The sequence below is a fragment of the Eucalyptus grandis genome, chromosome 9 (genome assembly GCF_016545825.1).
Source record: "Eucalyptus grandis isolate ANBG69807.140 chromosome 9, ASM1654582v1, whole genome shotgun sequence".
NCBI lineage: Eukaryota > Viridiplantae > Streptophyta > Magnoliopsida > Myrtales > Myrtaceae > Eucalyptus > Eucalyptus grandis.
Window position 1 is genome coordinate 20832689 of NC_052620.1, and position 10544 is coordinate 20843232.

A 10544-nucleotide genomic window follows, 5' to 3' on the forward strand; every position below is an offset into this window, starting at 1 on the left:
GGTTCTGCTTATCCCTAAGTCTATGTCCACTATCTACATTAATAACTTCAATTCAAGCTTGATTACACTAGTAATATGCTAAATAAGTTACAATTAGCAAACACTAATCTTATCATAGATAGATCATGCTATCAAGAATCAAGTGTTGCTATCGCTTTGTGCACTTGATCTTTTACATGATTACAAGCCAACCAGAATGTTACAGTGAAGATCCTAAGAGAATGATATATTTTTTTGCTAAGAACACGACTTTCAACAGATTTCTAAATTTTATTTATTGCTTGGCTAACATTTTAGCTTTGAGGATCTTCTCTTATATAGTCATCTTCAAATTTCCCATTGGAAAGACTCGGAGAAGAAAAGAACTAGTAGAGTTCCGTTGGTACCGTTGTCCAAAGATAGAATTGCCCATACAAACTTTTTTTCTTAACATTTGCAAGCTAACCTGAAATAGCTTTTAATGTTGTCGGTTCATTGATGGCTTTGACAAGCCTATCAGAAAACCCATTTCTAGTTTTTCTAAAGCGCATCTCCAAGCAACAACAGGTATATTGGACTTCTGGAAATCATTTAGAGGGGTTGTTGCTCCAACATCACCAATGACATGATATTTACAGCATTGACATAAAACATTGTCATCAACTGATCTTTTAGTCTGTTAGTACTTTTTACAAACAAAGTATATTCATTTTTTTTTCCCTTTACTGATATCACTTCTATCTTTTATATACCATCACAGACATCTATAAGTACCGTAGTAAACATTAAACTAAGGATAATATGGGGATCATCAAATTCTTTGAGATGTTTCTCCAACAAACATTAATGATTGTTATGGTTGGTAAAATGATTTCTTCTATCCAAAACCAGGAGTTCATTTTTCTAATTTTAAGCGTGGGCATTTTTTTTATTTATTGTAAATGTCTTAAGAGTGTGTTTATTTTGCGAATCATTTTGTGACAAAGGAAAATACTTTATATGAAAATTAGTTTTAAGGAATTTTCATTTGCTTGGTGGTATGCTAAAAAAAAACATAAAACTCTATTTTAAGATAGAAGGTAAAAAGCTGCTAAGCATTTGTTGTAAGAGACTTGTTTTGCTTGGGAAAATGATTTTTCATTATTTAGAATCGGTAATTCATTTTTCTAAATTTCAAGTGTGGATGTTTTATTTGATCATAAATCCCTTAACTAACATTTTGAGCAAACTAAACACGTGAAAGTTTGGAAAACTAATTCATGGAGAGCTCTTTTGGTGAAACAAACATGCCCCAAGTTACATGAGCCACTTGATTAATTGCTACTTATGAGTTTGTCAACACAAGAAGAGTTTGGCTGAACAACACCGCAAACAATACTTTGTCCAGACACCAAGGCATCAGAGCTAACATGAGGCCGTCTCCACTCAGAACCAGAAATGATAGTCGAAACTTTAGCAGAAGCTGTCATGCCAACACTTTGCTTCAAGTCATATCTGGCCCCAGAGTGTTTGTCTAAGATCCATTCCTATCCCAATGTACAGTGCTCTTTTTCTTCTCTTTTTTCGGGGAGGACGTTTCAATTAAGGGTTGCAGATGGGTTAGGTTTACAACAGCTGTGTGGTCTTAAGATACGCGAAAATTCCCACGGTCGTGTGGTCCAAACAGAGACAGAGTGAAGTGGGCCTGGGCCTTGTATTCATCACATAAAGACTCGCATACGTTCACACAAAAAAGGAAAGAGAGAGGGGGAGAGAGAATTGGAAGGTACTGTTTCCACTTGGAGAAAATAGCCTCTCCAATCACTCCCTCGTCCCACTTCCATTATTGGAATGTTTGTTCTTGCATCGCCACACCCACTTGAAAAGGATTCTCGCACACGCAGAGAGAGAGAGAGAGTGGGGGAGAGATTGAAGATTAGATGGGTTGATGGACGGATTGACACATCTAAAATAAATTTGGGCCTTTGTTGGAATTTTGTCTGGTGCGAATTGACGTGGCCCCTTTCTCTTCCCACTTCCTTTTCCCTTCCCTCTTTGTGCCGTGGGCCCCCATTTTTTTCTTTTTGTTTTTGGAGACCAAATTTCTGTTTCTCCTTTACCAAAAAAAAAAATTCTGTTTCTCTCTGACACATTATAGCCTCATCCCACAATCTTTATTTAATCAATTGTTTATTATTGTGATATTTTCAGTCTAATCTATAAATAAAATTACCCGAGCCTTTTTCTTTTCTTTCCTTTCCTTTCCTGTTCTTTTCTATGAGCATTTTGATTTGTGGACAATGTAAACCAAGATGATATGTTACAGATATACATATTTATCTATCAATCTATCCTATAAGGCTGAGTTGTCTTCAGCAGTTTTTGTTGAAACATTAGAACCATGTTCCCACAAAGAGAGTGTACTCAACCTAGCTTGCGTTTTCTATCCTCCTCCTTTGTTTTTCACCCATTAACGAACATCAAGAAGAAGATGCATTATCTCGATAAAAATGTCACTAATCACTAATCTTTACTACTTTTAGGAGACAATACCCTTTAAAAATTTGATGAACCACTACTTATAGAAAAAGTAACTTTCACAACATCGATAAACGCATATTTAATCAGGCGACAAACTCGATATATTCGTATAAAATGAACTCTTTTGATCACTGAGTTCCACGAGTAGGAGCTAGCCCCGACAGTTTCTTTTTTCACGTTCAATTGGCCAACAGTGAGGATTGATGGAGCCATAAAAAGATTGATAAAAATTTTAGGAAGTGGAAAGAAAGTACAAGTTTTTTTGAAGAAATCGAAGAAAGGGTGTCAAAAATTTCTTTGGGGGAACAGACACCTAGATCTTTTCTTGTACTTTTCTATTCAGTTATTATCATTTAAAATAAAGGTATTAAAAGCATAAGATGCATTTGCATATGCATAAGCAGCTTCAAGTGGGCATCACTTGGTCCAAAACTTGAGTTAGCATATGCAAGAATCAAGAACCCAAGAATGGTCAATGCTTCCCAGGGAGTACGGAGATCTTTACATGGTTTGGAGATTGAACAAAAAAAAACCCTAGTACATGATCTCCATGGATATGTCCCCTAAAATAGGGCAAAATTTTCTTTTTGTAAAAATAATTAAACTTTTGCAATTTGTTTGTGCTTGGCTTGGGAACAGGCACGTGAGGCCCACGCGCTGTAAAAGTGGAGAGTGGAGGGGCTAGAGAGAGAGAGTCGGCCATAGAAACGAGGTACATCACAGGCAGGCCATTGGTCAGGATATGAACCAAAGAGGCAATGGTGGCCCTCTTCCCGTACTCTTGGATTGGACTTTTCTGGAAAGATTTTCCTTTTGTTACCATTATTCCATTTTTCCTTTTTCTGATACCAAACCCCCCTCTCTCTACCCCCTCTCTCTCTTCTTAGATTTTATTTGATTCTTTCCAACTTTTTCAATTTTTTTTTTTTGTATCACTGTTAACCAAGAGAGAAAGAAAGACAACCCTACTAATTTTTATGACCCGAAATGACCACCCCTCGGGGCTCGGCCATTTACTGCTGCCGTTACAAATGGTAAAAACTAATATTCTATTTGGCGTGAGGAGGAAGTGAATGTAATGATAATTATGACAAAAATAATATTATAAAGAAAAATCGCTTTTTTGAATGTGAGAGGGAGAGAGAGAAAGGTGGGGGGGGGGGGGAGGGGGAGGGGGATGCTCTGAAAACTCGACACCACCGAAATTGCCATTAATAAATTGATAGGTGGAGATGACTTGTGGTGTGAGTGAACGAATGATAATTACTATCTAATAAAGGTAATGAAGGGACGAGAGAGGGAGGGAGGATGCTTTTCGATTTGGTTAACGTGGGAAAGCTGAGTGAGAAAGAGACGGTTCATTCTTTCCCATTATACCATCTCAGATGCATTTATATATGCTAGAAAAAGAAGATGTATGTGGTGTGTACATTCTGGGGAGAGAGATGATGAATAGGTAAAGTTTGTAACCCATTTTACAAAGAGAGAGAAAGAAGGAAAGAAAAACAAAAACTAGTGTTGGGGGTTAATGCAAATTGGAGAAACCCAACAAAGTAGAAGCCAAACCAATTTCTTTTTTCGATTCATTGAAAATATAGAACTTGGCCTTTCAATAGAGAGAGAGAGAGAGAGAGAGAGAGAGAGAGACATAGATAGAGGCAAGTGGCTAGAGAGAGAGAGAGAGAGAGAGAGAGAGAGAGAATGCTTTCGGCTAATCAAGCTAATACCCCCCTCGTCTATGCTGTATTGGGCAGTTAAGGGAATACCAAAATCTCTCAAACATCTTCCTCTCTTACTACCTTTTTGCAATTGCGCTCTCTCTCACTCCCTCTCTTTTTAGTCCTAGGTTTTCCACTTTCAAGAATCAAGACTCAAGCCATAGTTCCTCTTCTCAACCCACCTTCTCTTCTTTACCCATAAAGCACCAAATATAGCCCAAGAAAATCCTCAAATCCAAGCACCAAATATGGCCCGAGAAAATCCTCAAATCCCCCGCTTTGTCTCTCCCTCTTATTTTGCCTTGTGGCTTGTGAGGGAGGGATGATCGGCAGGCACAAGATCCTCACTCGCTTCCCTCTATAAGGAAGAAGAATTTACACACAGCTTACATAGAGTGGTCATCGAATTCTTTTTCCCTTCACGCTTGCCCACAACGAGTTAGCAAGTGGAGCAAAAAAAAAAATGTGGAATCTCAACGACTCGCCCGATCCTGCGGTGAGGCCGGGCGAGGAATCGGAAGGCTGTTCCTCCCCGAAGACCTCCGACGACGAAACTGCGACCGACGCGCGGGGCAAGCGGGTCGGATCCATGTCCAATTCCAGCTCCTCCGCGGTGGTCGTCGAGGACGGATCCGACGACGAGGAGGGCCTGGCGACGGCGGCCGCCAAGGCTCACAGGAAGCGCAGCAGCAAGATTTTCGGGTTCTCGGTGACCCAAGAGGAGGAAGCCGATTACGACGAGGGCGGCGACGACAATCCGGGGAGCCGCCACCCGGTGACCCGGCAGTTCTTCCCGGTGGAGGAGGAGGAGGAGCTGGAAGAGGATGGCGAGCGGGCAGGAATGGGGGGAGCCGCAGTGCCGCCGGGGTTCCCGAGGGCGCACTGGGTCGGAGTCAGGTTCCGCCAGTCGGATCACCATCCAATCGGATCGGGCAAGGGCTCACCGATATTGGAGGGTTCACAGCCCATGAAGAAGAGCAGGAGAGGGCCGAGGTCGCGGAGCTCCCAGTATAGAGGGGTCACTTTTTACAGGCGAACTGGAAGATGGGAGTCTCACATATGGTCTGTCATTCTCAATTTTAACTTTTTTTCTTTTTTTTTTTTCTGTAAATTTTCTGCAAAATTTTCGCCCCCCTTTTTTTTTGGGGTTATACTATAGTCCTCTTGCTCTCGCGCTTTTGAGCGAGTTTTGGCCAATCAGGATCTGAGTTTCTCGTTTTGCTTCTCTGTGAATGGTGCAGGGACTGTGGAAAGCAAGTATATCTGGGTATGTATATATGTATGCACTTCCTGTGGGGTTGATCTTCTTATTCATCTCTTCATTTTCTTGGTGGGAAGGGAAATAAAAATGAAAAAGAATGCCTTCCTTTCTTTCCCCCTTGATATGTGCTCTTTACAGATTGTTTTCGGGTTGAATGTTGAGATGATATTGTATGCTTAATTTTTTGTGTCCATAGGTGGGTTTGACACTGCACATGCAGCTGCTCGGTAAGCTCCTCTTCCCTTTAGTTCGAGAAAATATTTATGGTCTTTTTTCCCTCATTTTTTTGGAGGGTTTGTCACGAAATAACGTGAGATTAAATGAGCTCATATTTTTGGCCTAAAAAAAAAAATGAAATTCAGAGCATATGATAGGGCGGCAATCAAGTTCCGGGGAGTAGACGCGGATATAAATTTCCGGATTGAAGACTATCAAGAAGACATGAAACAGGTAAAGTCTGCAAGAGAGAGTTGTACAGAAATTGTACAGAAAAGCAAAAATAGATAAAATAGAGTGAAAAGAAATATACCGAGGCCACATCTCTTGTTCCTTCTTTTATGTCGACTGCTTCCCACTTCATCTCTGAAGTTCAACTTCCCAGATGCCTTTTTCTTCCCTTTTTTCTTTCATGTTTTATTTCGAAAAATAATGGCTTTGAACTCTTGAGAAATAACCATTTGGCACACAGTGAAGACAAAGGTTGGGTTATTGTTGCAGATGAGTAATTTAACCAAGGAAGAATTCGTGCATGTACTTCGCCGCCAAAGCACCGGATTTCCAAGAGGAAGCTCGAAGTACCGGGGAGTCACATTGCACAAGTGCGGAAGATGGGAGGCTAGAATGGGACAATTTCTGGGCAAAAAGTATTTTCCGCTACATTCATCTTCATGATATGCCTTGTTGATTTTATATCCCCCCCTTGATTTCTTTCAATGCGGTTAATTCAACAGGTATGTGTATCTAGGACTGTTCGATACCGAGATTGACGCCGCAAGGTTTGTGCATTTAGGTTTTAGCTTTCCTTGGGAAAATTATAAAATGAAGTTGGAAATAGTAAATGTGTTGGAAGAATTAGTGAAATGATTTTCCTGGTAATTACGAATTCTTGCAGGGCTTATGATAAAGCTGCAATTAAGTGTAATGGCAAGGATGCTGTCACCAATTTTGACCCAAGCATCTACGAGGATGAGCTTAACCCCAGTGGTAGAATTTTGCAGATCGACTCCTAAATTCAAATGATCTCATTGTTATGCAAGGAGTGAGTGAACTTGTGTTTGTTGTCTTTGTATTGGTTTTGTGCGGGGGGAGCAGAATCTTCTGGTAATGCTGCAGATCACAATCTTGATCTGAGCTTAGGAAGTTCAGCTTCAAAGCCAAACGATCTTGAAGTTGGAAATGATGTCCCAATTGTCGGGGTTGACCAGAGTTCCTCGTCAATGCCGTACGATGGCGACTGGCGAAATCGAGAATTAAGGCCCAAGGTTGATACTTTTGACGTTCTTTTGCATTTATGTACTTGACAATCTTCTACGAGTTTGGTTCTCCTTTTCTCTTTATTGGTGTGAAGTGGATTGCCAAGTTTCTGCTTCTGATTATGGGTTTGCAGTTAAATCTGCATCAAGAGCCAGGAAGAAGGAATGGGTACAGCGAAGCCGAGACCACGCGGTTGCTGAGCCAAACACACATTCACTCTCCAGGCTCCATGAGAGCTCCTACTGCTCATGATGAACTGCAAATATATGGACAAATGAAGAGGCCGGGAGATCATCAAGCTCACAACATGCTTCACCTTCTTCCACCGCATCTCAGCTCACCAAATTACCAAGTGATCATCTCTGACACATAACTTTTCTTTCTTTTTGGTAGCTTGGATATCCAATTATTTCTGCAAAACTAGTTCCATGATTTATTTTTTTCCTGCGATTCAATGTACATAAATATACAGTAGGAAATATAATCTATGCTTGAAGTCCTATAGTGGAAGGAAATTTGCCTAACCCCTTGAAGAAAAGGTTGCTAGCAAATTTTCAAGTGACGCGAAAATTAATATAGCGATGCCTCAATTGGATAAAGTAAAGATTTGAGAAAACACCCAATTAGATTCCATCAAATCTGTTTCAGTGAGTATTTATTATGAGCAGCAATTTATTGCTCGTTGACAATATGAGGTGCAATGATAAATGCATAGTTTGAATGGGTTGAGGGTTGAGTCATTATGTGCCCAAGTTGTCCAATCTTTTCTTTCTTAATAGTTTCTTTTGTAGGTGCAGTTCTCAAGCAGCAGCTATGGAGGAAGGATTGGAGATCTTTCACTGTCATCAACAACACCATCGCCGACAAGCGAGCATCAACAATGGCACTCATCGACTCCATCAGCGTCATCATCATCATCATCGAGTGCTCTCCATGTATTTGCACCTGCTGCAGCATCATCAGGATTCCCACAGCAGATCAGACCCACCCCAAATTGGCTGCAGAAAAATGGGTTTCACTCATTCATGAGACCTTGATTGAACTCCCCACCCAAAAAAAAAAAAAGGGACGAAGAAACCAAAATTGTCTTCTAATAATTTTTCTGCTCTGTCCGTTTATCTGGGTCATCCTTCAAATTTTTGTTCTTCTCTTCTATAAAATATCAAGCTCTGTAACGAAACACCCTCCTTTTCCTTCACTTTTGAATTTTTTTCCCCTTCTCTCTTAACCCCAAAAGTAGAGAGAGAAGAAAGGGAGGGAGGGAGAGTGAGAAGGAGAGGAATATCACGGATGTTTTTCAGATTACGGAAGCGTGGGAGGGACCTTGGTCAGTCGGTCAAAACTAACAAACGGACGAAATCTATTGACTAGATTTTCTGGGTTTCTGACTGGAAACTGCTCCAATCTTAATGCATCTCTCTGCTGTTTGTTCTGTTTTGTTTTGCCGCCCTATATAATGTATTACCTCGCATCATCTACCGTCTATTATAAAAGTAATATGGCAATGCATTTTCATTAATTTCTTTATTTCGAGGGTTTTCGGTCGAAGTTTTCGTTCTCGCTCTATGTAATACCCACCTCGACTCTTTTGTTCTCTTGTTTATTGACATTCCTGTTTTCTTTTAAGGCATTGTCCCACCATCTTGTTGGCCTGTTGTTCGATTTTAGCAATGTCTTTGGCTACTTTGTTGGGCTGATGAGAGGGAGACCCTACAAAGGGGGGTCTTTAATTCATGGTTTCCCTAATGGAGTAAAATGCTAAAATAAGGACGCGAGTGATTGGGAGGTGGGGTGAAAAAGAGAAATCTAGCTTACGTTCTTATCAAAAGAGGAGCGACACATATACGAAGAGATTCAGGAGTGTTGAAATGCAAAGAAAAGAAGAGAAAATGAAAGGGTAATTTTGTAAAAATATAGACGAATGAAGAGAAATTACGAATTGGGAGGTGATTTTAATTTGGCATGGCCTTGGAAATATCAACTGGATGGTGATGAATGGTCGCCATCAAGGGTGTCCTTTGAATCAGTTCTCTCGGCCAAAAGCAGTCAGACATGGCTATTATTACGAGAGGGACTTATCATCCTTAACCCCAAACTTTCCAAAGGACACTGATAAAAGGGTGGAGAGGGGACTGTGCCCTAAAGGGCAAGGGTTAACCCCTGAGAAAGAGAGTTATTTTCCTCTTGGTTTTTTGTTTTTTTCCCTTTCTATTATATTCTGCCAGGAAAGCAAAAAAAAAAAAAAAAAAAAAAGGAGAAGTGCAATCGCTTGCAAAGAAAATGCTCAGGGACCTTTTGCTTTATTTTTTGTTGAAGGAAAGCAAGGAAAAAAGAAGGGAGACATGAATTTGCTTCCTGAAGATTCTACATATATGGACATCTAAAATATTAGGGTTTACTTAGATGACTGGTGGCAATTACAATACGCAAACTGCAAGGAGCTTGTGTTTTTAAGTGAGTGCCAGTCTGGATCTTGAATATTTCTACTGACTCAGTTTTAAAAAGAAATGAGTCTAGATGAATATTTATTTCATGCATAATGATTTTTGTGAATTGGGTAGTTATTGTGTTATAATGCACATGAAATATATATTCCTTTGTCTTTTGAAAAATTATAAAAGACGCTTGTGTGTGTAATTATTTCATGGGGCCGCAAAAAGTCTCAAATATAATATTTGAAGTCTAAATATTCACATCTCTATAGTCATAATTACTCGAGTTCCTGAACTGCAAATAGACGAGGTGTCACTGTGCGCCACCAGCTGCCGGTCAAAGTAAAATGTCCCTAATGATGGGCGAAAAATAGATTTTTAGATTTCGTTCCCCATATATGTTTTTGTCCCTCTCATCCCGTCGCATGAAACTAGGTTAATGGACATGCGAATAAACTTTCTTGTTTGCTACTGTCAAACCTGCGAGGATACGAAGCTGCGAGAGTCTAGATGAATGCACCTCCTGCAAGCAACGATATTTTATTGATTTATTTATCATTTAGCAATAAAGAAAACCTGCCAAGAGGGGTAACTCCATGACAGCAGAGCTTAATAAAATAATCAGGGGCGATTAAAAGATTATCAACTTGAAGAAGATATTTCTAGATTTAGGTGACGAGGAATAAAATATGGAGAAGCAAATACGTCATCTGGGTCGTCAATCTTGATTTTTATAATATTGTGCCAAGAATAAAGAAGGATCCCACCATTTCTTTATTCTTATTTTTTTTTCCTTATCAAGAATTTCTAGGGCACAATATAATCTTCTCAGACACTGTTACACATGGGTGCACTGTCATGTTGGACCTCCTTTTCTCGTCCACTCGAAAATTTATGAGACATCCTAGAATAGTATAACCTGTGTCGCTTATCAAGCTTCAAAATAATGAAGAGTTTGGCACTAGTGGCGACATATTCTATTAGCTTGGAAAGAGTGCTGCCTAGAGGGAGGGGGTAATTAAATTAGTTGCAAACTTAAAAGTAGAGTCGGTATAATATAAAATTAATAGGTTGTCCCCACAAAATCGAAGATCTTTTCAATTTATGGAATATAAAACGTTTCTCCTAAATTGGCAATCTACTCTCAAGTCTCATCATTTT

The 10544-nt window shown here is 39.8% G+C and overlaps 1 protein-coding gene across 2 annotated transcripts; it reads left to right on the forward strand.

Moving 5' to 3' along the window:
* The first annotated feature begins 4185 nt into the window (after positions 1 to 4185).
* On the forward strand, positions 4186 to 8466 carry LOC104418541 (floral homeotic protein APETALA 2). 2 transcript variants are annotated; one of them, XM_010029916.3, is made up of 10 exons: positions 4186 to 5279; positions 5459 to 5484; positions 5675 to 5705; positions 5841 to 5928; positions 6196 to 6341; positions 6429 to 6473; positions 6590 to 6681; positions 6790 to 6959; positions 7085 to 7303; positions 7743 to 8466. In XM_010029916.3, the coding sequence occupies exons 1-10, from the start codon at positions 4681 to 4683 to the stop codon at positions 7986 to 7988; spliced, it is 1662 nt and encodes a 553-aa protein (XP_010028218.1). In that variant the 5' UTR covers positions 4186 to 4680; the 3' UTR covers positions 7989 to 8466. The 2 variants fall into 2 exon arrangements, with proteins under 2 accessions (XP_010028218.1, XP_010028219.1); XM_010029917.3 differs by having other exon boundaries at positions 4189 to 5279; positions 7749 to 8466.
* Positions 8467 to 10544: the final 2078 nt, after the last annotated feature.